We start from the raw sequence: 27679 nt of genomic DNA, 5'->3' as shown, positions 1-27679 counted from the left end.
CCCCACAAGAGACCCACGTGGCGTATGGGAAGCCCCCCGCTCTGGGACACAGACCTCCCCGAGTAACGGGCCGCAGTGGCAGAGCGACGAGAAAGACCACAGAAAAGACGCAGCAGGAGACCGGGCAGCACTCGCTTTATTGTCCAGCCATCTGGACAGACAGACGTCAGCCCAGGGCAGCGGGATCAGGAGGCAGCTTGCCTGGCCTGGTGCTGCCGGGCGAACCTCTGCATCCGCTCCTCGAGCTCTGGCCGGAAGTGGCGGATCAGGCCCTGGGGGAGGGGAGGGGGCACCGTGTGAAGCGGAGCTGAAAATCCCAACGCCCTAGGCTCTCAGCACCCCCACCCTAGTGCCCCACGGCAGGGCAGGGAGTACCTGCACGGGCCAGGCGGCCCCATCACCCAGGGCGCAGATGGTATGGCCCTCTATCTGCTTGCTGATCTCCCAGAGGGAGTCGATCTCGGCCGGCCGGGCATCCCCCTTCACGAAGCGGGCCATCACCTTGTTCATCCAGTCCACACCTGCAGCCATGGCAGCAAGAGAGGGCCCGATGACGCCGGCCAGGGTGCACCCCTGTGGCCCTCGAGGGGTGCAGGCCACAGAGAGGGTGGGGCCGGGAGAGGCCAGAGCCGGCTGGGAAGCAGCAGCTGCACACTGAGTGTCTGGAGCCCAACCAACCTCCGTCCTGTGCCTGACCCAGGCCTAGGGTGAGCCTCGGAGGAAGCCCCCGCCCTGCCCAGGGTGCGTACCCTCGCGGCATGGGGTGCACTGGCCACAGCTCTCGTGCTTGTAGAACTCAATAAGGCGGGCGATAGCTTTCACGATATCCGTCTGGGGTGACAAGAGACAGTGAGGAGTCACCCGGGGCCAGAGCCTCAGCCCGCCCAGAGCAGCGCCCCGTCCCCCCACCCCAATTCCGGCAAACCCCCTCCCCAACTCCAGCAGCATTCTGGCCACCTCCTCCACTGTCCCTGGGCATGCGGCACTGCCCAGACCCCTCTCTAGGCATTCTCTCCAGGGGAATTCTCTCCCACCTGACTGTATCTCAGGTCACATGAACTGGGATCCAAGAGCTGGGATCCAGGGAGGAGTACTGACCGGGTGGACACGAGGCAGGGACTCGGTGGGCAGCCCTTACCGAGCGGTCCATGACAATCACAGCAGCCGTGCCCAGGCCCGTCTGCGCCTGCACCAGCGCGTCAAAGTCCATCAGCACCGTCTCACACACGGACTTGGGGATCAGTGGCGTGGATGAGCCGCCGGGGATCACAGCAAGGAGGTTGTCCCAGCCACCTGTGACACCCCCTGGGGCCCCGGTCCATCCCCAAAAGGATGGATGGTCAGGGCTGGGACCGCCACACTGAGTAGTCCTGAGCCCAGGCCCTCTGTCGGCCCCCCGCCCAGCGCGGCCTCCCACCCTGGCTCTCTTCACGGACATCCTGCCCCACTCCGGCCCCGGTTGGCCCCTTGGCTCACCCGCATGCTTTTCAATCAGTTCCTTCAGTGGTACAGACATCTCCTCCTCCACAGTACAAGGGTGGTTGACGTGGCCAGAGATATTGAACAGTTTGGTGCCCGAGTTGCGCTCACGACCAAAGCTGGCAAACCACGCACCCCCACGACGGCAGATGGTGGGGGACACAGCCACCGTCTCCACGTTGGCCACGGTTGTGGGGCAGCCGAACACTCCTGTAAAGGAATGGGATGAGACCAGTGGCTGCCAGAGGGTGGGGACAGGGTAGATCAGGTTTCCCAGCAGTGGGGTCTGTCCCAGGGTCGTGCTCTGTGGCACAGCCCCCTTCACCCTTTGGTCATTCCCATCCCCCTCTGGACCCCAAACTCTAGCAGGCGCTGCACTGCCTTTTCACCCCTCTACTCTTAGTCCCTGGGGGGCTAGAGAGGACCTGGGGACTGGGACAGGGAGAGGGACTACAGATGGAACCTCTATGTTGTCACCCACCCTACTCTGTGTCTGGCCCCCAGTCCAGAAGGAACTCAGAAATCCCCTAAGAATGACCAATGGGGACCTGAAGCCAGATGAGATTCCACAGGATGCAGCACAAGGCCCAGGACCAGGCCGGGTCTCACCCACATCAGCAGGGAAGGGCGGCTTCAGGCGGGGCTTGCCCTGTTTGCCCTCGATGGACTCAATGAGCGCCGTCTCCTCCCCACAGATGTAGGCCCCGGCCCCACGCACAACAAACACATCAAAATCGTAGCCGGAGCCACAGGCGTTCTTGCCAATCAGACCAGCCTCATAGGCCTCTCGGATGGCCACCTGTGGGACAGAAATGTGAGGGTATCATCCCCCCAGCCTGGGAACACTGTGTGCTGGGGAGGGGTACAGGCCCACCGAGCCCATGTTCACCAAAACCCAGGGATAAAGCTCCCTTTGGACATAACCAGAGGATGCTCTGGGAGAGGGGTGGGATTTTTACAACGTTTATGCTACTTTTGTAATAACAACACTTAACAAATTCTTCACCTGTATGCATTTTTAGAAGACAGACTAAGGAAATAATGAAAATTTTCATAAGCACTTTCCTACAGGTGGTGGATCTGTGGGAGGTTTTTCTGCGTGTTGTGTATGTGTGCAGTTTCCTATCTTCACAATGAGCAAGTCCTACTTCTGCAGGAAAGGAAAAGACCCTAGGGGTTTGTTTTTAAATACGTAGTAATAACACTTATACACAAAGCTACGATGTGCCAGGCGCTGTCCCAGGTGCTGTTTCCGTTTCCCTCGTCGCTGCCGTACAGGAGCCTCACAGAAAGGTGTGAGACTCTGGCCCTGGACCAGTCACTACAGGCATCACTGAGCTGAGAACCGCTGAAATGACCCCTTGGCCCTTCTGCAGGAAAAATGCCTGTAAGCCCACCCCTGCCCCAGAAATCAGAGAGCCCGGAAAGCCTCCCGAGTTGAGGCTTCGGAACGTGTCCAAAGAGCCCAGAGGAGGCTCTGGGGGCCACGTTCCATTAACAATGCATGCAGCAGGGGTAACTACTCTTCCGGGTCGAGCCCAGACAGATCAGGGGCTACAGTCTAAGAACCATGCCAGGAAGCAAGCATGTGAGCGCACCCTCTCCCCTACTGAGGCTCCTCCCCTTTCCCACCTGCAGATTGGAGGCCTCGTTGTAGAATTCCCCTCGGATGTAGATGTAGGCAGCACGGGCGCCCATGGCCCGGCCCCCAACTAGGCAGCCTTCCACCAGCTTGTGGGGATCGTGGCGAATGATCTCCCGGTCCTTGCAGGTGCCCGGCTCCCCTTCATCTGCGTTCACGACTAGATACTTGGGCCTGTAGGTTCCAGCAGATCCGTAAGGCCACAGGGCCACCAGGGCTGGGCCTTCAGCTACATGCCACCCCACTCCGCCCAAGGAAGCCTCAAAGATGTCTCCTCCGAGAGCCAATCCCTCCCTGTTCTCCCAACACATTCCTAGCGGCTCTGCTGGCTCACAGTCAATGACATCGAGCTCACTGCCTATTACGCCTTTGGGTGGCTAAGACCACAGGAAAGGTCTTTGCTATGCTCAGTCCAAACGTCTCCTTGTGCTTCCTAAGAGCCCAAATCCTGCTCTTGGTCACAAAGAACCTTCCTGAACCTCTGCCATATCTCTGGGGCCAAAAGGAGGTGAAATAGCTGACATCTATCATTTGCTTTCTATGTGCTGACCAATGTGAGGGGCAAAAGCTTTGTGAACACTCTCTTTAATCCCTGCACAATGTAACGTCCACTTACAAAAAAGAAAACTGAGGTTCAAAGAAACCAGGAGACTGCCCAAGGCTACATAATTAGAAGGCAGAATTGACCAATGAGTCTGCTTAAGTCAAAATCTTGTGTTGATTCTGATACCCCTCAAGTCTCCCCCGAGGAAGCCCGGAGAGAACAGAGTCCCACCTACTTAAGCTCTGGTGATGTTTCCTTCACTCTTAGTTTCCAAGGAAACAGCGCCAAGGCCCGGGTAAGCCACAGCCACCCCCAAGGTTTCTCCTGCAACCCCATCTCTACCTCCCTACACACACCTGCCATCTGAGGGCTTATTCATGAAGCTCCATTTGAGGCCAGTGGGGAAGCCAGCACCGCCACGGCCCCGCAAGCCGGATGTCTTGACCTCACCCAGGATCCAGTCAGGCCCCTTCAGCAAGATCTCCTTTGTCTTGTACCAGTCACCTCGGCTCTGAGCACCTTTCAGCCTGGACAGAGTGGGGAAGACATTGAAGGCGAGGCTCTGCTCCAGGACCACCGAGCTAAGGGCGGCATCTCACCTCCAGTCATGGCGGCCATACAGGTTGGTGAAGATCCGGTCTTCATCCTTCAGCGAGCCAAATGAGGTTTTCTTGGGTGCTGTCTGAGGACACAAAGGGTCAGGAGGCCCGACCCAGTTCTGCGGTCACAAAGGGCCAGGCCAGATGTTACAGCTTCTCGGGTCCCCGTGATTAGACGGGGCTGGGCTGAAGACAGGGTAAGGGCCTACGCCTCAGAACCCTTCGTGGCAACACAGCTACCACCATCACTTTAGTGAGCACTTCCTGCTTAGCAGGCATCAGGCTAAGCACTTTCCAACCCAAACCCCATTTCGGCCTCATAACCCCGAGACAAGAATGATTTCCCCCATTTGACAAGGGAGGAAACTGAGGCCAAGGACAAACAGCACTTATGGAAGGGCACACAACCAAAAGCTGCTGGGATCTGAACTCAGATGTGCGGGTGGTCAAAGCCCACACCTGAACCGCAGCGCCATATGAACTCCCTGAGCCCGGTGTGAAGGGTCCATTCATTTGCCCGGCTGTCCTGCTGGCCCCAAATTTGGTCAAACCAAGGCCTTGTACAAACTAACTCTGCTGGGAACAAAATGTGTTTACTGATGCAAAAGAAGCATTTCACCGGGGCTGGGATACAAAGCTGATGGGAGACCCACTTGGGACAAAAGTGATGAAAGGCGGGGTCTGGGATTCCACATGACCCAGGTGGTCAGCACCTCAGCTGAGAGCTAAGGGTACCAGGCTTCCAGACTCCCAACCCCCTAAAAGGCACTACAAGGAGCAGAGCGCTAGATGGGGCGTCAGGAGACGCACATCCGCTCCAAACCTTTTCTGCATCTGTGAAACGGGGCAGAGGCACCTTCAAGCTCTACAAAGCTCGGGCACGGAAACAACGAGACAGGGATGCTTCGCCACCTGCAAAATTTCCCGCTAGGTCGCCCGGCTGTTAACTAAGACAAGCCAAGGAACCGGAGGGCTGGGGGAGTCAGCCTCCCACTGGGGCCGGTTCCCTTCTACCTCCAGGCCGGAGCGGCAACCTTCCTGTCGGGCTGGGGAAATGAGGAGGGTTCTCTAGAAGGCACTACAGACCCAAGGGACGGCCGGCGCAGAGGCGCTGCACGGAGAGACCGGGCCCGCAGACACCCTTGGCCCGAGCCAGGCCGGGCCTCACCGTGTCGCCGCTGAAACGCACAGACACCCGCGCAGGGAGCGACCCGCTGAGCAGCCGCCGTGCCGCCAGCATCGCGGGAGACGGCTCAGTCACCTCCCACCGTCACCTTCACGGCTCCGAGCCTGAAGAACCGGCGCGACCGAGGCGCTGGGCGGCGCACAGGAAAAACGTCACGCGCCCTGGCCCGGGCTGCGCGCCCAAGGTCCCCTGCGCCGCTCTCGCCCCGCCCCCGGCCGCCCGCCCTCGCAGGAGGGCGGAGAGGCTGCTGGGAGATGTAGTCCCGTGGGCCTCGGAGCCCACCTTTCCACCGGTGCAGGCGGCGCTTACTCTCGCGCTCCTCTGCTCCGATTGTTCGCATTCGCCTCCGGACTCGAGACTTTCAAACCCTAAGTAACCAAACGTCGCGTGTCACCGTTTGCTGGGTTCTGGTGTTTCCCACTTTCTACAGGTTCTGCATTTAGTGTGCTCTTGTATGTCCGGGTGTATGGCGGGAGGAGGAGAAATCAGGCAGGTTGCAGCCCGACGACCCCCAATGACCGCGTTGTAATTATTCCGCCCTAGTCCAAGCCTGATGATCTCTCCCCGACCCCACTCTGGGCACCCCTGGGCTCAGGGAAGTATTGCTTATTAGCGGCAGAGAGCAGGGACAGCTCCGGAGCCAGGCAGGGGATTGTTGGTGGAGGTCTTAGGTTGGGGTGAGACCGAGAGAGTGGAAATGGTGAAGATGGGCCGGTGAGTGGCACGTCCTCTTGCCGGCGCTGCTAAGCTCGCGCAGCCATTCCTTCCTTAGCCCGTCAGTAGAGCCCGGGCCTTGGCACTCCTGCTCAAAATCTTGGGGTGGCCCCTAAGTGCCTTCACAGTCACGCCCTGGCCTAGCATTTAAGGACTCCGCCCCTCCCCCCGCAGGGTCATCAGGCCCAGACCCCATCACGCACGCACCCCCTGCCCAGGACCCCTTCTTCTTGGGACCTTAGGGCCGTTTATGTGGCTGTGCTCCTCTGCCCTGAGGAGGTCACGTGTCCCTTGCCTTCCCGTCGAAGTCGCGGAAGCCTGATTAACTCTTGTCTTTATCAGTTCTCTGGGACCCTTTGGCTCTGAGACCTTGCCCTGCTCCTGTGACAAGCATGTCCTTTTTGCTCTGTCCAGCTCCTCTATTCTCCTTTCCTGTTATCATCCCTTCTGGTCTCTCCTGCTGTTTAGAAACTCATTTGCCCTTATTTTCAAAGATACTCCCCACAGCAGCCTTGGATAGAGTTAACGTTACACGTGAAAAAAATTGAGGCCCATGCAGGTTTTCCCTGTCGTCCATGGGCATGAGGGCGCCGAGTGGTAGGGCTGGAATCAAATCAAAGCCTTTCTTCCTTTCCAGAGTGCCCCCTCCCCCCCCTCCAGCAAACGCACAGAACAACCACACGCGTGTGACCTTGACCTTCATTGAAGATGGCAGTGGTATTCCCAAGAAAGGTACTAAAGCATCAGCACCTTGTCTGAGGTCTCACAGATGGGTAGGGCAGTACCAGGCCCAGGGCCCAGCGGTCCTGGCTCCCAGCCGGGGGACCCCCACTCCTGGGCAGGGAAAGAGATTGCCCAGACAGAGCTGGGGATTACACAGCTAATCCCAGCCTCCGCGACCTGAGTCCATGGATCCCTCCCTATGGGGCAGGAGAAGGGGGGCAGGATGGAGCCAGAGGGTGGATTCCTTCCTCATCCCTAACTGGGTCAAGGGAACACAAGGCCACGGGGAGAAGGCCGCCCGGGGATGCCGTGGACGGGAGATGGTGGGGCATGGGATGATGAGAAACTGAGAGTGAGGAGCAGGGTCTCCTGTTCATCCAGCACCAGGCTCTGTGCCAAGCACTTGCCATGTGTTATCTCCTTAATCCTCCCACAACCCAGAGCGTAGGAATGATGAACCCCTGTTTTCAAAAGAGGACAGAATGTATTAGCCACGCAGAGTGGCCTGCCCCGGGCAGCACAGCTGCCAGGACTCAGCCTGAGGGTTCCTGACCTGAGATCCCCCACTCAGTCCCCACCCATCCAGAGCACCTACTTGCCAGGCTCCCCTCAGTGTCACCTCCCAGAGAGCCCTCCTCTGAGGCATCCCAGGCCCCGGCCGTCCCCTCTCCCTCCGCACCTGTCCCGTCCTATGCCACTTTCTCGCATCTGCCTCCCCAACCAGCCTCCAAACCAGAAGCCATTGCTGTGTCGGGCTAACTTTGCCTTCCAAATGCTCCTTGTTCCTGTGCCCTCCTGCCCATCCCATGGCCATGACCGGGGTTCGCTTTTAGCCGGAATTTTGCAAAGCTTCCTTGAGGTCTCCCGGCCTCCCATCTCAACCCCTCCGATTCCTTCTCTGCACCACGGGGTGAGTGGGATTGAACCTCAGATCCATGTTGTCTCTCCTTTGCCTGAGACCACCGAGGGGTGGTTCCCCAGTGTCCTCAGGACACAGCCCAAGCCTCCTGGCCTGGCATTCAAGATCAGGTGCTGACTTCTCCGTCTCCAGCTCAGATGGCTCTCCCCACACAGAGGATCTCTCTGATTTCCACCAGAGGATCCGTCTTCCTTCCATTCTCCTCCTGAGGAGCCCTTTGAATGTCACCTCCCAACATCTCTAGTAACCTTGCCACAGGTCCTTTGTGACAACGGCACGATCAGATCTTCTCTCTTCTCCACCCCACAGCGCAGAGCTTCTCAAGGGAGGTGCTTACTCCATATTGTAATCCAGTTTTGTAATTGGAAAATGAAAAAAAAAAAAAAAGCAACGTCTTTCCTGTTAGGAATTTAAGATGGAAAAGCAAAAAGAAAGGAGTAATATGTTTTCACCACCCTGACTTAAAACCCACTATCGTTTTTCCTTATTTGTTCCCACTCTGTTTTCTAGGTGATTTGAAAACACTTCACAAGCATTTGATCCTTAAAAATGTAGACCTTAACAGGAAAAAAAAAAAAAAAACAAAAACCCACAAAAGTCCTTCCGCCCCAGAGCTAAATGCTTGAGTCCAATAATATCTTCCAATCCTTTAAAGAAAAAAAAATGCCTTGGGGCGCCTGGGTGGCTCAGTCAGTTAAGCAACTGACTTCGGCTCAGGTCATGATCTCACGGTTCATGGGTTCAAGCCCCGCATCGGGCTCTGTGCTGACAGCTCGGAGCCTGGAGCCTGCTTCCGATTCTGTGTCTCCCTCTCTCTCGGCCCCTCCCCCACCTGTGCTCTGTGTCTCTCTCTCTCTCTGAAAAATAAATTAAAAAAAAGAAAAATTAAAAAAAAAAAGAAAAAGAAAAAAATGTCTTTACTTGTACATGCATTTACCTACAGGAACAATACGAGTGTTTTGTGCTTTCGTACATGTAGTCATGCATCTTGCTAGATCACAGGTTTTCACCTTGCTTTTTTGCATTCAAGACGCTATGTTTTTGAGATTAACCCATATGGATACAAATAGGTTTAGAAACAGGATTACCTACAGGTAACACCAGAGCTTCAAGGTTAAGGACCTGAATTCAAAATCCTGCTTTCGCCACTTACTACCTGTGTGATTTTATGACCCGTGCCTCAGTTTCCCCTAATGGGAAATTAGGAGAAGCTGTGCCCTCAAGGAGCACCTGTTGGAATGGAGAACAGCAAATGAGCAGTGCCTGACACACAGCAAATGCCCGAAGAACGTTTAACTAAATGCCCTGGATTATAGATTCATTTGGACAAGATCCCCATCCTTACAATACTGAGTCTCCCCACCCAGGAGTGTGAGGTCCCTCCTCATTTTTTCAGATCTTGTAGGTTCCTTGCTAAACATGTGGCACTTTTTCTTTAAAAACGGTGCACATTTTTTAACATAGGAATTCTACGTGATGTCTTGTACTTTTACGTTTTGTGACCTCTGTTTTAATAACATTTTCTCATTGGTGTGAATAGAGCACCATCAATTTGCCTGATTAGTGCTGATCTGGACCTCTCCTGTTATATAAAAGTTTGTCCGGGGGCGCCTGGGTGGCTCAGTCGGTTAAGTGTCCGACTCGATTTCGGCTCAGGTCGCGATCACACGGTCAGTGAGTTCAAGCCCCATATCGGGTTCCGTGCTGACAATGCGGAGCCTGCTTGGGTTTCTCTCTCTCTCCCTCTCTCTGCCCCTCCCTGGCTTGTGCTCTCTCCGCCCTCACTCTTGCTCTTAAAATAAAATAAATAAATAAGCTTTTAAAAAAAAAACAGTCTCAGATAAAGCTGGAGGCTGAAAACCTTCACAAGAGTATCTCCCTAGGCTTTTCTCTGATATTTGTATTGCCTTCTTCTACTTAGAACATCTTCTTCTCCGAACAATGGAAGGGGTCTTTCTGCTGCAGGCAGAGGAATGACCTTTAACCTCCAAGCAGCTTGCTAACACACACTAAGGGTATGGAATGTCCAGGCAATAAAATTTGAGTTGCCCTCCCAGATCTGGGCGTGGCTTGGTTTGTTGCCCAGGGGCACCTTGGAAATGGGCTGCCCTCCCATCAGGCAGGAAGGGAAAACATCCAGAGGACTCTGGCCTATTTATCTTGAGACAGCGCCTAGCTGTGATGATTGTCATGGCACCCTGTAGGTAGGAGGTTTGCCAAGGCCTTTGGTGGAGTCCTTGAGCATATTAAGGAAACTCCCTTGCAAGGCCCAGTTTTATCACGCATGAATGGGGTGCTCGGTTTCATTGAATACTTCTACATCTCAGATGTTATATTGTTTTTCTTCCTTCTGCATTACATCAATCCCTTTTCTAATCTGTTAAACTATGTTTGACCTAAAGGTGCGGTGGAGTGAGGCAGCTAGAACACATTGTAGCCACTTGGGATTAAATCTTGGGCTCTCCTGCCTACCAGCTGTGTGGCCTTGGGCAAGTTCCTTCATGTCTCTGTACCTCATAGTATCATTGTAATGGTTACATGTTTTAATCTCCGTAAAACCTTACATAGTGCTGTGTGTCTGCTGTGCTCGTGCTTTTATTATTCCAGGGACAAACCTTTTGGTCATGCGTTCTGTTCTTTCACTGTAATGCTGGCTTGGGTTTTACATCAGTGCTCATAAAGGAGGGTGGCCTATAGTTACATTTCCTCCAGGAAATCTTGTCCAGTTCTCTTAAAAGTGGATCACTTTCGGGGCACCTGGGTGGCTCAGTTAGTTAAGTGTCCGACTTTGGCTCAGGTCATGATCCTGCAGTTCGTGGGTTCAAGTCCCCTGTCAGGCTCTGTGCTGACAGCTCAGAGCCTGGAGCCTGCTTCAGATTCTGTGTCTCCCTCTTTCTCTGCCCCTCCTCTGCTAGCTCTCTCTTTCTCTCTCTCTCAAAAATAAACATTATTTAAAAACATCTAATTAAATTTCATTTTTGTTTTATTTTAACCCAATTAGCCTCTGCCTTTTAAAAAGTTTGACCCATTTACGTTTATTGGTATTACAATATTATATTGTGTTTTCTACTTAGCATTCTTTCTCTTTATTTCTTTTTCCCTCTCTTTTTTGGTTTTCTGCTGAATTAACTGTGTTTTCTTTGTGCCGTTTCCTTCTCCACTCTTGTTTTGGAAGTTACGCATTTTGTTTCTATTTTTAGCAGTTCCCCTTGCATTTTTAACAGTCATACATAAATTTCTTTTTCAGGAAATGCTAATTAAGAGTCTATCCTCCTGCTGAGTATGAAACTAAAACAAAAACAGAGTATACTGCCTCCCTCTGTGCATGCCTCCCTCCCAAATTCTGTCCTTCTGTTTTCTGGGTTGGCCCCATTTGTGACCTGGCGTTACGGGTCCCCTGCTTTGTGCTGCCAGTGGAGACCTGGCCTCAGTCATGGGGACCTCTAAGCTTTGTTCTCCAGGGCTGAGTACAGACTGAGGACCTGGCCCCAAGCCCTGTGCGTTCAGCCTGCTGTATTCCTGGCTGAGATACAGGCCTTCAGCCCCCCCCCCCCCCCCCCCCCCCCCGCCCACTAGACTACAGGCTTCTTCTTGTTCATTTGTTGTTTTTGTTGCTTTTCCTTCAGAGGTTTACTTCAAGCCTACACAGAATTCCCTTTTCGTATCTGTGTGGCATTCAACTATTAACATTTTTTTTCTCCTCTGATTTTAATGCGTTTGAGAAGGACACGATGGATTTCTGGTTGTAGTCTGCTACCTTGAACTGGCTACCTTCCTGTTTTTTTCCCATTCACTTAAACTTTAGAAAGTAAAGTCGATCGGTCATGGCCAGGGGGGTACACACAGGACCAGGTCAGTGCATTTGAGGCAAGCAGCACAACTGACGATGCGTCTAACACGGGTCTCCCTCCCTGCGCCCCAGCGTAGGATGCCTCGCATACCCTGTAGACTCTAGTCCTGACGTGAGCAAGAGCCACTCCCTGTCATCCTGCCAGTGTGTCAGGGCCCCTCTTTGGCTTCTGCTGCTTCTGAAGCACTGGACACTGCGGTCTCCCCTGTGGGGGACCCGTCAGCTCTCAGTTGGGCACAGGTCCCAAGCACCAATACAAGCCCACCCCTCCCCGCCCCTCCCTCGCAGCACACCCACGGTCAGATGCCCAGCACCTAAGGTCTAGGAGTCTGGAACATCTCCATGTTGGTCGTTTGCCCACTCCACATCATCCCTTGGAGTCCTGCCTACAGCCCCTTTGTCCCTTCGCACAAAAGCTCTTGTCTCTGCTCTGCCCAGTGTAGCCCTTGATGGCTATTTGGGGTGACAGACACCAGGAAGAGTTCACACACCGCTCAACTGATCCCAAGCTTTTAGAAACATGAGACTCGTCTTCCCCATCCCTCAAGGGTTCGGTTTTTAGAAATGCTCTGTCTTGTTCATCAGCAAAAAGAGGAAAAAAAAAAAAACTGCCAGACATTTATTATTGGAAACAGGTTGAACTGTTCATCTTCTGTTACACGTTTTTCCTCCCAATACACAAAACTCATGGCCACAAAGGACCTGTGGCGGGGGAGCCCTGTTGCTGCAACAGGTCGTGACACCATAGCCAGTATTTATGGTTTTTCTTCCTTCTTCGTGAATCCCACACGTTTGCCTCCAGCGAGCACCCCTGCTGCTCAGGGGGCTTTACCAGGTGGGTGGGTGGGGGGGGGACTTGATATCATGAAGATGTCATGTCTCTCCAAATTAATCTATAAAAACATTTGAATTCCAATCAAAATCCCGTCAAAGTTTTTCGTGGAACTGGGAAAACAGATGCTAAAATCTATATAGAAGAACGCAGGGTCGGGAATGGCCAGGCCAGGTTAGGAGAACAAGGCTGGGGGGAAGCTTCCCTACCAGACAGCAAGACTAATTATAAAGCTAGCAGAATCGAGATGAGCCAACCAGTGTTTCTGAAATATGGTGCTTTATCACAGTTTGCTAGAAGTTTTGCAATTTTGGTTTTGATTTCTTCTTTGACATGAGACATCTTAAGAGAGATTTATAGGGGTGCCTGGGTGGCTCGGTCGGTGAAGCGTCCAACTTCGGCTCAGGTCATGATCTCACAGTTTGTGAGTTTGAGCCCCGCGTCAGACTCTGCTGACAGCTCAGAGCCTGGAGCCTGCTTCAGATTCTTTGTCTCCTCCTGTCTCTGCCCCTCCCATGCTCATGCTCTATCTCCCTCTCTGTCTCTCAATAATAAATAAACATTTAAAAAAAATTTTTAAAAATTGCATCGCAAGCCCGAGGTCATGGAGTCTCTTACTTTTTTTTTTTTTCTGTTAATATTTTATTTTTCTCATCACATGTAGACAAACCCTACTTCAGGGTTTCTCATTCTTGACATTGAACATTTGGGACTGGATAATTCTTTGCTGTGGGCACCTGTCCTGTGTGCATCATAGGACATTTGACAGCATCCCTAAGTGCCAGGAGCACCCCACAAGTTGTGACAACAAAAATGTCTCCAGACATTGTCAAATGTAACCTGGATGCAAAATCACACACACACACACACACACACACACACACACACACACACATTGAGAACCACTGATCCATTTGGATGTTATTGTATATGGTGTGAGGTAAGGATCCAGTACTCTTCCTCAATACGATGTATTAGTTTTATTAATATTAAATCATTCTTCTTTTCAAACTTGTTTATGATGCCACCGCTACTACATGTCCACATCCTATACGTGCGTGCATCTGTGATTGTATATGGTAGACCCTGACTAGATTATCACAAACTCATTTCCTTTCCCTGGGCACAGAACCCCCTTGCATCTGAATGGGACAGAAGTGAAGAGTGTCACTTCCAGGTCTGGACAGCAGGGAGCAGGTGTGTCTTCATCATGCTCTCGCTCTCTCTCTCATCCCCTTCCAAGGACACCTTGTCAGAGTATGAATCTGGGGGTTGAGTGGGCCTACCCAGTTCTCACTCAGGGTCTCGTGACCACAGTCAGATGGCACTTGTTGTTGGGGCCACTCTGAGGGCTTCTTCCCTCACCTAGTGGGGCCGAAGGAGGAGCCGGAGTCTGAAACAGCTGTGGCTCACTGTCTGGCTGGGGTGTCTCTCTCTCCCTCCTTCACTCGCCCCCCTCTGCCCTCTCTGGTCTCTCCGCGTGGGGCTCTCCCTGTGGCAGCCACAAGGAGGGCATAGAGACGCCAGAGCATAAAGTACTTGTGAACACGTGTCAAAATCACAAGCTCTCTGATGCGGCTCCAGATTCCTTATCCCCTGGGTGTGGTGTTTGTTTCTCCCTCTGGAAGGTTGCAGGCAGGGTCTTCATTTCCTTCCCGACGACTCTGGAATTTTATGATCTGCTTTGTGGTTCTTTTTTCAAATGCTCGGCGCTCATTGTGCCTTTCAGCTTGAAAGCCCATCTTCCGTCCTGGGAAAACTTACTGCGTTATTTTTATTTTACTACTTTTTTTTTCTACCCTCTTCTTTCTCCCCCTCTCTGGGCCTCCTGGAATAATACTGTTATTCTTATCTTTCCATGCCTTTATCTTTTTTTTTTTTTTAACTTTCATGCGTATTTTTCAACTCTATCTTGAGATTTTTCATTTCTGCAATCTCACTTTTAATTTCCAAGAGCTCCTGAGTACTCTTTATAATAACCTCCCTTTTGGGAGGCGCCTGGGTGGCTCAGTCGGTTAAGTGTCCGACGTCGGCTCAGGTCATGAGCTCGCGGTCCGTGGGTTCGAGCCCCGCATCGGGCTCTGTGCTGTCAGCTCAGAGCCTGGAGCCTGCTCTGGATTCTGTGTCTCCCTCTCTCTCTGCCCCTCCCCCGCTCATGCTCTGTCTCTCTCAGTCTCAAAAAGAAATAAACATTACAATAGCCTCCCTTTCTTACCTCCTGGATGTAACATCTTTGGTTATGTCCCTGAAGATAATGATTAGAGCTGATTTGAATTTTTCTGATACCACCTGCACGGTCCCTATCTTTTCTGAGTTCTTTTTCTTTCCCCTTTTATTGCTGTCTCTCTTTTACGTGAGAGAGTTCTCTCAACTGTCTGGCAATTATCTGTTGTCCTTTGATATTTGTCGTGTCAGGGGTGAGCGGGAAAGCTGAGGGTTTCTCAAACACAGACCCTGTCACCAGAGCCCCTAAATGTCAGTTTCCGCTTCTCCCAGAGGATTCCTCCAGTCTTCCACTGGGCTGTGGGCCTCTGCCCACGCTCCAGAAGCTGGGCTGGAGGGCTGTGCAGGGGGTCTCAAGGTTTGAGTATGAGGACCCTCCCCTGGCCTGCAGGCTACGCAGCCCCACCCACTGAATAGGGCCAAGTGAAGACCTACTGCTTTTGCTAGTTGCCACAGACGCCTGAAAACCCACTTAACGGGCACTGGGTCTGCTGGGGAAGGGTGATGCAGCGACATTCCCTGATGGAGGTCACCAGCCCCAGCTGTGTGGCTTTTTCTGCAGCCAGATCCTCCGGACAGGCATTCCCACAGACCCACTCTTAAACCTCTTCGCCAACGCCCCCCCGTGCCAGGCCCCCAGTCTCGGCCTCTTCCAAATTCCCGGGATCTCCCGGGGCCTCAGGGCCATCTCAGCGGGTCCTGAAGGAACCACGTGCCTGGGGACAGTGCCGTTTGGCACACCACCTCTGTCTTGGTGTTCCGATGGGCGACCCAGACCGGTCCTCGTGGTCAAGTGGCCGGGCTCCCCCAGGGCTCAGAACGGCCAGGAGCGGCTCCTCAAAAGGAGGGTGTGTAGGCTCCTGTTTTCTCCCTGCAAGATGCTTCTCCGCTTGGCTTTAAGTGCCTGAGGAAGAGGCTTCCAGCTGGCTGGGGTCCCCCGTCTCCAGAAAGACGAGAGGCTGGGAACGCAGCAGACAGTGGCCAGACCACAGGGGAAAACGGAACTCTGACCCCGCGACCCGCCGCAGCCCGCCCAGAAAACCAACCTCTTGTCTGTAATAACCAGTCAGGAAGCCGGCGGCCGTGGGGCGCGCCTGCGGGAAGTCAGACTGCTAGCTCTAGGGGACCGCTGCCAGGGGCTTCCAGAGGCTTCCCTTAGCTCAGGGTCTTCCTTCACCACCAAATGAGGAGATTCTAGCTGACCGTCACTGACCGCTCTCAGGGTCCGGTCTGGGGGAGCCAGAGGGGCCTGGTCTCAGCGTGGGGCGGGCGGGGCAGGGGGGGGGTAGTCCCACGGCCCTCTCTCTGAACCCCTCCCCGATCCCCTGCAGAGGCAGGATGACGCTGGGGAGTTGACCGGATTCCCTTAGCCTGAGAACAAAGGAGGGATCAGACGGGATGGGTCAGATTATGCTGTAGCAACAACAGCTCTAAAATGCCAGCAGGTCGTTGCTCAATCACATCACGTGTTCGCCACACTTTAGCGGGGGCTCTGCTCCACGTCGTCCTTACACGGGGCCCAGGCTGCCATCACCTGTCCCGGAGGCTGGGGAGGACAGCGCTGGGATCTCGCAGGGGCAGCGGCCGCCGCGGGACTGATGTGCCCACACGGCGCCCAGCCCACCGCCGACTGGAATGCGTCAGAGGCCCCTCCCCCTGGCAAGGGTCGTTTCTCGCATGTCACTCTCTGCCCGGGGAATGTGGATGGTGAGACAAGGCGGTGGGAGAGCCAGCGGATGGCGCAGGGTTGCTCCTGTGTCCGAGACGCAGGGGGGAGCCGGGAGGGCCACCCCCGGAACAGCAGTGACTGCCCCTCCTCCCACTGACCCAGCCTGGGCCGCACACAGCTACTCAGCTCCTACCCTCAGCCCCCTTCCCCAGGGGCCCCTCGGCTCCTGGGCTCCGCCGCCCCGGCTGGAGGCCCTGTGGCAGGCGGCCCTGCTGAAACCAGAAAGCATTTTATATTAAGTGAGCCTCTTCTCTCTCTCTAGACTGTGGACATCTCCGGCGCAGAAACCGTAGTTCATTTCTCTTACTGCTTTTTTTAATTTTTGCGGTCTCTTTATTCCTGTTCCTGGAGCTCAGCAGACTGGGTTGGAGGCCCTAAGAAGATACACCCATGTGTTTTAGGACTGAAGCGTCCTAGCTGGCTGCCCCATCCCTCCCTCAAACCTGACTGTCGAGGATGTGAGAGCCCCTCCCCAGGAAAGGGAGGCAGGCAGCCCCCACCTCCCGCCGAGGATCCTGCAAACTCTCACTGCTTCCCGTTGCCGTTGATGGGACGGTTCACGTGCTCAGGGGAGGCCAGGAAGGCCTTGAGCTTGGGCCGGGCGCTGAGGCGCGCCACATAGGCCGAGAGCAGGGGGAGGGAGTCCAGGCAGCCGGGGGCCAGGACCTGGTGAATCAGCAGCAAGTCCAGCAGGTTGTAGTCCGCGAAGGAGATCTGCAGGGCGGGGGGCAAGGGACTCAGCAGGCGGGAGCGTGGGAGCCAAGGAGTCTGAGCCTTTCCCTAAGTCCGCCCCGTTCTGCTGAGCCACGGGTTCCTGAGTTCCCTCTGCACCTGTTTCCCCCTCCGCCAGAAGGGGATGGTGCAGAGGGGCAGGACAGAGCCAGACGCTCACCTGGTCGCCCATGATGAAGGCCTGGCCCCCCTGGTTCTGGGACAGCAGCGTCTCGAAAGGCTTCAGGTGCCCCGGCAGTGCCTTCACATATTCCTTCTTGCCTGCCTCCTGCCAGAAAGACACCACCGCGTGTTACCCTCCTGACCCCCACGCTGCCGCCCACCCCAGCCTCTGCCCCAGCCCTGAGACGCCCCCTTCTTTTTGCCCTATTTCGTGAATCACCTCCCGCCCAGGCCGGAGCCCCAGCGCCCCCCTGCTCACTTCCCATCCCCAGGGCCGCACCACATCCTGTCCAGCTCAGCCGTGGATTCTTCTTTACCCCACCCCCACCTCTCCGCCTCTGCCGTGGTCTCCCACCAATCTATTCCAGAAGTCTTGGAAGATCCTTCTAGATCTCACACCCATACCCGGCCCTGCTTAAGATGCCTCGATGGCTCCCCACTGCCATCAGGGGACTATCCAGCCAGCCAGTTCGAGGCCCCGAGGATCTGGGCCTCTTGCCCCTCCAGTGCCAACTCCTGCCACGCTCCCTCTCCCTCCCCCACAGCCACACACAGGCCCTGCAAAATTGGCCCCAGGTCCTCAGATGTGCTCCAAGTCAGGATATTTTCTGCACCTCAAAGGGCAAGCACCTGCTTCCAGAAGCTGGCTACAGGTCCTTCCCCTCCCCCGCCACTAAGAAGCCCAGCCCTCCCAGGCCGGAGGGAGGCAAGCCTTTCTTTGTACTCCACCGTGCCCAGCCCTGGCGCCCGGGCTCACATAGTTGGTGTAGATAAGGGTGATGTATTTGCTGCGAAGGTCCTCCACCCCGTCATTCACCACGTCCACCAGGGCTGCCTCGCGCTGGTCCTTCCCGTATAGCCCTGGGGAGAAAGTCAGCCAAAGCATGACTGGGTGTCTGACATGGCACTGGCAGGCCATGTGGCTGCCTGTGGGCACAGCCGTGGAGAAGGAAGGCCGGAAGGCCCGTCCTGACGCACGGTAGGCGCTCAGAGCTCAGCAGGAGGCAGACCCAGGCTTGACTGGGGGCAAGTTAGATAACCTCCTCGTGCCTCTGTTTCCACCATCCCACAGGGCTCACCAGGCAGCCTGATTTAAACGGAGGAGGTTCAGAGGGGGGTAACAAGGAGATGTGTGGGAACACTGGCTGATGCTTGCCCCCCCAACCCGCCCTGCCACCTGCAGCCTCAAGACTCACCAAGGGTGCGCCCCAGGTGTCGCAGGATGGCGTTGGACTGGTACAGAGTGAGGTCTCCGTCCTGGAACTTGGGGAGCTGCCCGTACAGCTGGGGGTGGAGGGGGGGGCGGCACAGCTCCGTCAGAGATGCGGAGCTTGGCTGCCCGCCCCCCCAGCTGCCCAGCCCCCGGCCCCCCTCTGGGCACTGCAGCCACTCACACAGGAGGCCTTGAGCGGGCCCTGCAGCCAGGTCTCCTTGTTCACCACCTCTTCGTTCCAGCTCTGGCCCTGGTCGGCCAGCAGCATGCGCATGGCCTCGCAGCGCCCTGGGGGAGGGGAGGACAGGGTAGGGGGGATGCGGGGAGACCCCAGCCTCAGAGCACCCTGGGGAGGGGCCGTGGAGGCAGGGACTCCGATGACGACCCCCCTGGACACTAGGGAGGGGACGGGCCAAGGTGGAGAGAGCGGATATTCGGGCCTAGGGAGCGCAGGGGAGCAGGGAAGGAGGCCCCAGCTAGTACCCACATGACGGAGGGGCGGGGTGGGGGTCTTGGAGTGCTCCCCAGGTGGGCGAGGGGCGTGGGCTGCAGCCCCAACCTCTGCCTCCCCCCGGCTGCCAGTCACAGGGCGCCTACCTCGGACCGGGAAGTAGACAATGGTGTAGGGCGGCACTGGAGCGGATGCAGAGAAGTCTGTTAGGGTCTGGGAGGAGGCGATTACGGACGGGAGAGAGCGCCAATCCGTCCTCCCTGGGGTCCCCTTGCCGGCTCCGGGCGCTCCGGGGACCGTGGGAGCAGGTCTCTGCGCTGGAGGCGCCGAGCCCCCCCGCCCCCGCCCCGGAGAGCCAACCGCGCGCCGCTGGCGTCGTGGGTCCCCTGGATCCCCATCCCGGCGCGGGGGTGGCAAGGGGGGGCGGGGGTGCAGGGCCTTCCAGGAACTCTGGCCCGAAGCTGGGGGGAGGGGGGAGGGTCCGGCCTCCAGCCGGGAGCGCCCCGAGGCCTCTGGAAGCGCCCCCCCACCCTCCCCCGGAGGCCCAAGCGGGGGGACTCACTGGTTGCAGCGCGGACAGCGGCGGCTCAGGCGGCGGTGGCGGCGGCGGAGCTCAGGCCCGGCCCGGCCTCCAGCCTTATAAGGGTTGTCCCGCCCATCCCCGTCCCGCTCCACCCCGATGCTGACTCACGGCGCCCCGGAAGCCCCGCTCCGGGTCCCGAGCCCCGCGGGTGCCCCCAGCCCACCGTCACACCGGCCGGAGGCCCTGCCAGCCCGCCCGCCGCCCCCTACAGGTGGCCCGAAGTCTGTGCTCCACAGCGGCCCGGCGCTGATGACTCCCCGGCCAGCGCCAGCGCACCAGCGGCCGGATTCTTCCAGAGCCCTTCGCGTTTGCCCACCGCAGCTGCTTTCCCCGCTTGGTTCACAGACCTCAGAGGCACAAAGCCTTTGTCGACCAGAAAAACAAAACAGGCGGTTATTTTACCAGCAAAATGGGTTTATTCGGGAACAGCCGAGAAGTGTTATTCGGGACAAGTCCAGGAACAAAGGACAGGAACTCTACTTTTTAGAGAAACAGGAGGGAGCGGAGAGGAGCTGCTTTGAAATTAACTCTATTGGAAGAAAAGAGGGGGTGATGGATTTTCATTGGCTGGGCTGTTGAAGGAGGGGAGGAGAAAATGGTTATTTTCCCCCTGCTGGGAGAGTAAAAAAAAAAGAGTCTTCCTGTGGGGTCTGCAACTGAGGAGGAGTGTTCTGGCAGAGAGGTCCCCCCCTCCCCTACTTTACATGAGGTTTTCTTTATTCAGTCTCACAAAAGGGGGAACCCTTTTGATCAAAATCTCCTTCCTCTCCCTACTCCAAAAGCATCCATGATCAAGAGTCCCATTTTCCAAATTCAGTGGGTTTTTTGTCCCTTCCTGCCAGGAAGGACCCTTCCCGGGTGGCACGTCCCACATTGGAGGGAAAGTACACACATGGGAAACCCCTGACGCCACATCTGTAACCAGGAGGGTAGAAGGGAGGACTCTCGGGCATTTCCTCTGTGAAGTCTGTATCTTTTCAAAGTCGTTCAGGTTGGAGATCATCTCAAAGCATTGAATGGCATCACCTTATTGGGTACATCGTTTCTACAATGATTTGACACGCAAGGGCTACAAAACTTAAAAGTAATGCTATGAAACATAAAACGTAATTAAAGGCAACATGACGATTCTAAATTGTATGATGGTTCTGAGTTGTGCCCCTAGGCCTGAAGGTGATGACGGAGCTTGGGGCAATTTGAGGATTAAACACAGGCTGGCGCGCACACACACACACACACACACACACACACACACCCCGACGGAATATATGTGATATTCCTCGGACACTCCTGGCTACCCAAGAGCAAAGGAGAGGGGTTTAAGTGCTTGCCATGGTAATGTGGGAAACTAAGGCAAATGAAAAATTAAATTCCCTTACTGCCTACAGCCCATTGACAAGTCCTTGAAACCTCCCTCTAGGACCTCAGTGGCCTCAATGATGACACTTTGCTGGGACAAGAGAAAACCCTAGCCTAACACTATCCTAACGTCCAGGATCCTGTCTTTTTTTTAAATCTCAGCTGCCCCAATGTATATGCTGACAATCATGCTCCAAGCTTATGCCCCCCCACCCCCCACATAGCTAAAGGGTCTCATGACTGAGGTCTTATTAAATGGTAAGAAATGGTGTTTCCCTAGCAACAGCTAGCCCCTCAAGGCCCCGGAAACCTTGCTTCCAAAATTCCTTAGAGACTTATTCTATTCCTGACCCCCTCCCAACCTGAGGGGATATAATCAGTTACCCATCAGGACCCCAGCGCAGCTCTTCCTGCCCCTGGGTCCTATCCCCGTGCTTTAATAAAATCACCTTTTTGCACCAAAGACATCTTCAAGGACTCTCTGTTGGCCGTCAACTCTGGACCACCCTACCATCACCCCAGTAAAGGGGAGACGGGACGGGAGGGCCAAAGGTAGCCAATAAAAAAAAAAAAGGACCACGGAGAATCAGGTGCAATTTGCTGTAGCCCTAATTTTGTGCAATTGGGTTTCTACGTCCCCTGAGGCATGTATCTATATGCAGCCAGAAGATGGTGTTTGCTATCACACAGCTGCTTCCTTGTTCGGCAAGGAGATAATCAAGGGCTATGCAATCGTCTTAGACAACGAGTTAAGTGCTCGTTAACCGGCTGCTCCTGTGTTTGCTGTGGAATTGGCCTGCTCTCTTGACGTTAGGGAGAGATTTCCAATCACGTTCTCATTCGCACTTACTCCAACCCTGGGGAGAAAAGTTGCCTGGGGAGGCAAACTCGGAATCCCGTCCGTCTCCTGGGAGCTCCCGTTCAAGGCAGCCGTGGAGAAGAAATGGCACAGATCAACGAGGGGCTTCTGATTTGTTACGAAAAGAAAAGAGAATCGTAAACACAGCAAGAGCACGTTGCCCTTTTAGCCTCCAGCTGTCCAGACAAGGCGTTGCCCCAGCCCGGGCATCATTGTCAGAAACCCCACATTTAGAGGAGTAGCCGGGGGCTGTGCATAAAGCTCCCTCACAAGCACCGTCTATGGACCCCTTGACCTGTATACAGAATTAGCACTCTTCAGCCAAGACTTCGATGCTGCATTATTACGTGTTAAAAGAGTACCTAGATGTGTGGGTGTCTCAGTAAGCTGACAAATGGCCCTATTTATATTGGCTGCCCCACAATAGATACAGCTGGAGATAGATAGATAGATGATACATAGATGGCAGACAGATATTATTTATATTTATATATATTTGAGAGATCTGGCTTTCCCATCCCAGGGGAGGGTTAAATTGAAGCAAGGAATGGGGTTTGGTGGGTTCAGTACTCTAACCTTATAAAAGGGACCTCAGGAACAATCTAGGCACACAGTGGAACTTGGGATTCTGGTGAATTCACTTAAAGAGTGAATTAAGGGATCGCTGTTGTCATAAACAGATGGAGGTTTCTGGTGACAAATCCGGCGATCAGAGAGGTTTCCCCTTTTTGCAGTAGATTGGGAAATCAGATGGGAGTGTTATCTGTCTGGAGAAAACATAGTAAGACACAACAGTGAGACAGGGGCACACAGGCCTGGCCCACTCGTCTTGGGAAAGCTGTCTCTGCTGGATGTCGCCTGCTTCAATTACTGGAAATCTTTACGTGCAGGTCACCAATCCATGTGCAGGTCCGACTGGGCCTTGGTGCTTTCTTTATTTATTAAGTTTATTTATCTGATTTGAAAAAGAGAGCACAAGTGGGAGAGGGGCAGAGAGAGAATCCCAAGTAGGCTCCACACTGTCAGCACTGAGCACGATGTGGGGCTCGAACTCACGAACCACGAGATCATGACCCAAGCCAAAGTCAGCCGCTTAACCGACTGAGGCACCCAGGCACCCTGGTGCTTTCTTTAGATGTAACACGTGACTCAGGAGTCAATTCCCTGATGTTTGGAGACACTAGGGTTAGCTAACGGTACCTGGTAGGAGGCCTCCCAACGAAGTTGAAGAGAATCGTTGTGGACGTGTCTTTTCCGATAGAGGAAACAGTCTCGGTGTTGCAAGGTGTGAGGGTTAATATCCTCATCTCCCTGGAGTGTGCTGTAAAAAGGTTGCTCTACCTGGGGCGCCTGGGTGGCTCAGTTGGTTGGGCATCCGACTTCGGCTTGGGTCATGATCTCATGGTCTGTGGGTCCGAGCCCCACATCGGGCTCTGTGCCGATGGCTCTGACCCTGGAGCCTGCTTTGGATTCTGTGTCTCTCTCTCTGTCCTTCCCCCACTCACGCTCTGTCTCCCTCAAATAAATAGATGTTAAAAAATAAATAAATAAAATAAAAAAAGGTTGTTCTACCAAAGCATGATTGCTTTCAATAGAAGCAATCGGGCCTTTAGAATATTGACATATATCTCCCTTTACTACCTGTGGATCAAAGGAGGCAGGGGCAAAGCACATTGGGCACCTTGTGACTACCTCAAAGGATGAAAGTCTATGAGTTCCAAAGGGGGCAGATCCAAGATTTAGAAGGACCAAGGGCAATGTTCTGGGCTAAGATAGTTGAGGGGTCTCTATAAATTTTGCCAGTGAGGTTTTAAAAAATTTTTGTTAATGTTTACTTATTTTTGAGAGAGAGAAAGAGAGCATAAGTAGGGGAGGGGCAGAGAGAGAGGGAGACACAGAATCGGAAGCAGGCTCCAGGCTCTGAGCTGTCAGCACAGAGCCCGATGTGGGGCTCGAATCCATGAACCTCGAGATCATGACCTGAGCTGAAGTCGGGCGCGTAACCAACTGAGCCACCCAGGTGCCCTCCAATTGAGTCTTGATGATGCGTTACTGTGTATCGATTAGCCCTGAGGACTAAAGTTGACATTGCATGGTCAAAGTGTTGTAGAACTGCCTGAACAGCACAACCCTCTCAGGGCACCTGACCGGTGAAATAAGTTCCCTGACCATTGTGAAGCATGGGAGGGGTTCCCCAAGCAGGAAAAACCTTTTTAACAGGATTTTGGCAACAAAAGAGGCCTTAGCCTATCTACAAGGAAAACTTCAGTCCAGTGAGAAAACATGCAAACCATAACTGAAACGTATTTATATCCATGAGATGGGGCATTCTAGATAAAGTCCATCTGCCAAGACTGGAAAGGTCCATTGGGCAATTTTAAACGCCCAGAGTTGGTATGGATGGCCATCCCAGGATTGTATTTGGGAAGACGTGAGGTATGACAAGTGAGGCGAGCATTTTTTTTTTTTTTTTTGGTGACCTTGTTAATACTTCCTTACCAGTGTTGGTTCAAACAGGCTATCATTTTATCAGTAGACCAACGATTTGAAGTAGGTACTATGGTCAATAATGGGAATTTTAGAGTCTGGCAGGACTAGATTGTATTTGGCCCAGGCTATAGTCGTCTCTTCTTAACCAACAATGATTAGATTTTCAATATTGTTTTCCCCCTCTCTGGGGCCAATTCTTAGGCATCTCTTGTCAAATTTTTCTAGATTATCATTTGGAAGAACATCCCTTTGGACCATGACAGAGGTTTGGCTCTTGGTTTCCTTGAGCATTTTTGGTAGAAATATCAGCAAGATGGTTTCCTTTGGCCTCCAGGACGTTGAGTCTGGCATGCACAGGAACCTTACTAACAGCCAGACTAGACACAAGCACGTGGCATCTAATCATAAATGGGGCTTAGTTTGGGGTTTGGGGGAGGTCAGGATGCCATGAACCCTCTCTAGATCTCAGTGTAGCCCCTGTTCCAAGATCAGGTGCCCTAAATATTGAACCTGGTTTTGAGCAAACTGCAATTTTCTCAGAGAGAGAATTTAATGTCCCTTTTGGCTTAAAGTTTTAGCAAGTGGACGCTGTCTTCCTTTGAAGAGGTTTGAGGAGAGCAGAGAAGTAAATTATGTACATATGGTAACAAAGTAGGGTGTACAGAAAACCTTTTTTTTTTTTTAATTAGAGAGAGAACAGAAAACTTTCTATCATCCAAATCAGCCTTTAAGTTGCATGGAGGGGCGCCTGGGTGGCTCAGTCGGTTAAGCGCCCGACTTCGGCTCGGGTCACGATCTCACGGTCCGTGAGTTCGAGCCCCGCGTCGGGCTCTGGGCTGATGGCTCAGAGCCTGGAGCCTGCTTCCGATTCTGTGTCTCCCTCTCTCTCTGCCCCTCCCCCGTTCATGCTCTGTCTCTCTCTGTCTCAAAAAAAAAAAAAAAAAGTTGCGTGGAAAGTACGGACCTTCTGCGAAACCCTGGGGCATTACTGTCCGGGTGTATTGTTCTCCTTCCCAAGTGAAGGCAAAAAGATCCTCGTTGGCCTTATCCACAGGGCTTCTGAAACACGTGCTGCGTAAATTGATCACAGTGAACAATTTGCTTTCAGTGGGGATGGAGGCCTCTAAAGTATGGGGATTGGAAACAGCAGGGTGCTAAGAGACAACATTATTGTTTATGGCTCGCAGGTCTTGGACAAACTTCCGTCCTTGACCACTGGGGCTTCAGGTAAAACAGGGGTGTGACAGGGACCAGTGCAGGGGATAGTGAGGCCCTGAGCCTTATAATATTTTATTATGGGCCTGATGCCTTGAAGGGATTTTTCTTTTTATAGGATTGATTCATTCTGGGGGAAGGTTTGAAGGATCTATTTGAATCTTAATGGGAGATACACGGTGGATTCTATCAATATGAATCGAAGACTTGACTGCTGGTAGAGGGTGGTGACTGATTAGTGTCCTTGGAGTTAGTTCCAGTGCCATCAACAATGGGGGAAATAAAATATGTTGAAGGGTCAGGGCACCTGAGTGGCTCAATCAGTTAAGCGTCTGACTCTTGATTTCAGCTTAGATCATGAGATCGAGCCCCAGGTTGGGCTCTGAGCTAGCAGCATGGAGACTGCTTGGGATTCTCTCTGTGTCTCTCTGTCTCTCAAAATAAATAAATAAATACACATTTAAAAAAATGATGAAGGGTCATTTGATTCACCTGTTCGGCTTCTTTGATTGCTACTGTCAAATTCTAGAATTGTTTCTCCTTTTTAGAGAAGGAAACTCCAGCCTGATACTTTTTTCCCAAGAAACCTCAGCCCAATGACTGAATCAGGGTGGAGGAACTAAGGAGAAAGGGGCAGATACCTCTTAGAGGATCTAAACAGAAGGGAAAAGGTTTAGAGACAGAAATCTGTTGAGGTTTGTTAGAAACCCCCACTATATAAATCATTAAGGGGCGCCTGGGTGGCGCAGTCGGTTAAGCGTCCGACTTCAGCCAGGTCATGATCTCGCGGTCTGTGAGTTCGAGCCCCGCGTCGGGCTCTGGGCTGATGGCTCAGAGCCTGGAGCCTGTTTCCGATTCTGTGTCTCCCTCTCTCTCTGCCCCTCTCCTGCTTGCACTCCCTCATTCTCTCAAAAATAAACATTAAAAAGAAAAATCGAAGACAACAAGCTGCAGTTGATTGTAACAGTTGTGAACAGGTTTATCGCGTTTTTGCGTGCGAGTCTGAATTTTGTTCCAAACAACGGGCTTAGGAAAAGCTACTGTAATTGCTTGGTGGAAATTTCCAGTGAGTGTTCAGACATCTTGCCAAAAGTTAGGCGTCTGATTCTCTAAATCTCTTTTAGGATTTCCCATTGGGCAAGTTTCAGCCAATGTCGGACCTGACCCTCGTCAACAAGCATGTGGACTAATTGATACAATCTGAGAAACTAAGTTGGAAAGTTGAGCATCTTTTCATGTGTCTGTTGCACATCTGTATGTTTTCTTTGGAAAAATATCTACTCATGCCTTCTACCCATTTTTAACTGGATTATTTGTTTTTTTTGATATTGAGGTGTGTAAGTTCTTTATGTATTTTGGATATTAGCCCCTTATCAGGTGTATCATTTGCGAGTATCTCCTGCCATTCAGTGGATTGTCTTTTTGTTTTGTTGATAGTTTCCTTCCCTGTGGAAAAAAAAAAAAAAACTTTGTATTTTGGTGTAGTCCCAATAATTTAGTTTTGCTTTTATCTTCCTTGCCAAAGGAAATATATCTAGAAAAATGTTTCTATGGCTGATGTTAAAGAAATTACTACCTATGTTCTAGAGATTTTATGGTTTCAGGTCTCACATTTAGGTCTTTAATCCATTTTGAGTCTATTTTTGTGTATGGTGTAAGAAAACAATCCAGTTTCATTCTTTTGCACATTGCTGTCCAGTTTTCCCAACACCATTTTTTTTGAAAAGTCCGCCTTTTTCCCATTGTCGTATTCTTTGTCAAGGATTAATTGACCATATAATTGTGGGTTTATTTCTGGGCTCTCTATTCTGTTTCATTGACAAATGTATCTATTTTTATGCCAGTACCACACTGTTGTTTTTTTTTTTAATGTTTTTGTTTATTTTTGAGACAGAGAGAGACAGAGCATGAGCAGGGGAGGGTCAGACAGAGAGGGAGACACAGAATCCGAAGCCGGTTCCAGGCTCTGAGCTGTCAGCACAGAGCCTGACACGGGGCTCGAACTCACAGACTGTGAGATCATGACCTGAGCCGACGTCAGACGCTCTACCGACTGAGCCCCCCAGGCGCCCCGATACCACACTGTTTTGATTACCACAGCTTTGTAGTATATCTTGAAATATGGAATGGCGATACCTCCAGTTTTGGTTTTCTTGTTCCAGATTGCTTTGGCTA

General features: G+C 53.0%; 2 protein-coding genes and 1 long non-coding RNA gene across 5 annotated transcripts in view; 1 reads left to right on the top strand and 2 right to left on the bottom strand.

Moving 5' to 3' along the window:
• Positions 1-118: 118 nt before the first annotated feature.
• Positions 119-5601, bottom strand: NDUFV1 (NADH:ubiquinone oxidoreductase core subunit V1). Its single transcript, XM_003993705.4, has 10 exons — positions 5433-5601; positions 4265-4347; positions 4022-4192; positions 3112-3295; positions 2089-2278; positions 1477-1689; positions 1139-1305; positions 750-831; positions 376-521; positions 119-272 (listed from the first exon to the last, which is right to left on the bottom strand). The coding sequence occupies exons 1-10, from the start codon at positions 5502-5504 to the stop codon at positions 186-188; spliced, it is 1395 nt and encodes a 464-aa protein (XP_003993754.1). The 5' UTR covers positions 5505-5601; the 3' UTR covers positions 119-185.
• Positions 5602-5728: 127 nt separating this feature from the next.
• Positions 5729-8396, top strand: LOC109492219. Its single transcript, XR_002146052.3, has 2 exons — positions 5729-5880; positions 6802-8396. It is a non-coding gene; the product is annotated as an uncharacterized LOC109492219 (long non-coding RNA).
• An 8369-nt stretch (positions 8397-16765) lies between these two features.
• GSTP1 (glutathione S-transferase pi 1) overlaps positions 16766-27679 on the bottom strand; it is a 32489-nt gene continuing 21575 nt past the window's right edge. The window contains exons 1-8 of one of the 3 annotated variants that reach the window (XM_023240131.2): positions 19561-19684; positions 19145-19180; positions 18729-18835; positions 18531-18618; positions 18092-18195; positions 17333-17440; positions 16941-17154; positions 16766-16814 (exon numbers count right to left, since the gene is read on the bottom strand). In XM_023240131.2, coding sequence (XP_023095899.2) covers positions 16966-17154; positions 17333-17440; positions 18092-18195; positions 18531-18618; positions 18729-18835; positions 19145-19180; position 19561 — 633 coding nt within the window. In that variant the 5' untranslated portion in view covers positions 19562-19684 and the 3' untranslated portion in view covers positions 16766-16814; positions 16941-16965. Of the gene's footprint in view, positions 17155-17332; positions 17441-18091; positions 18196-18530; positions 18619-18728; positions 18836-19144; positions 19181-19560; positions 19685-27679 lie in introns of those variants that run through there. The other 2 variants (XM_023240130.2, XM_045039616.1) reach the window with 2 other exon arrangements.

The sequence above is a fragment of the Felis catus genome, chromosome D1 (assembly GCF_018350175.1).
Source record: "Felis catus isolate Fca126 chromosome D1, F.catus_Fca126_mat1.0, whole genome shotgun sequence".
Classification (NCBI taxonomy): domain Eukaryota; kingdom Metazoa; phylum Chordata; class Mammalia; order Carnivora; family Felidae; genus Felis; species Felis catus.
The sequence above is the reverse complement of the archived record's forward strand: the minus strand, read 5'-3'. Positions and strand labels throughout refer to the sequence as shown.

Coding starts and splice junctions, on each gene's coding strand:
- NDUFV1 (XM_003993705.4), bottom strand. CDS start 5,504: ATGCTGGCGGCACGGCGGCTGCTCAGCGGGTCGCTCCCTGCGCGGGTG. Junction 2,279..3,111: donor ACGAGGCCTCCAATCTGCAG/GTGGGAAAGGGG, acceptor TCTGTCCCACAG/GTGGCCATCCGAGAGGCCTA. Junction 832..1,138: donor TGATTGTCATGGACCGCTCG/GTAAGGGCTGCC, acceptor TTGTCACCCCAG/ACGGATATCGTGAAAGCTAT.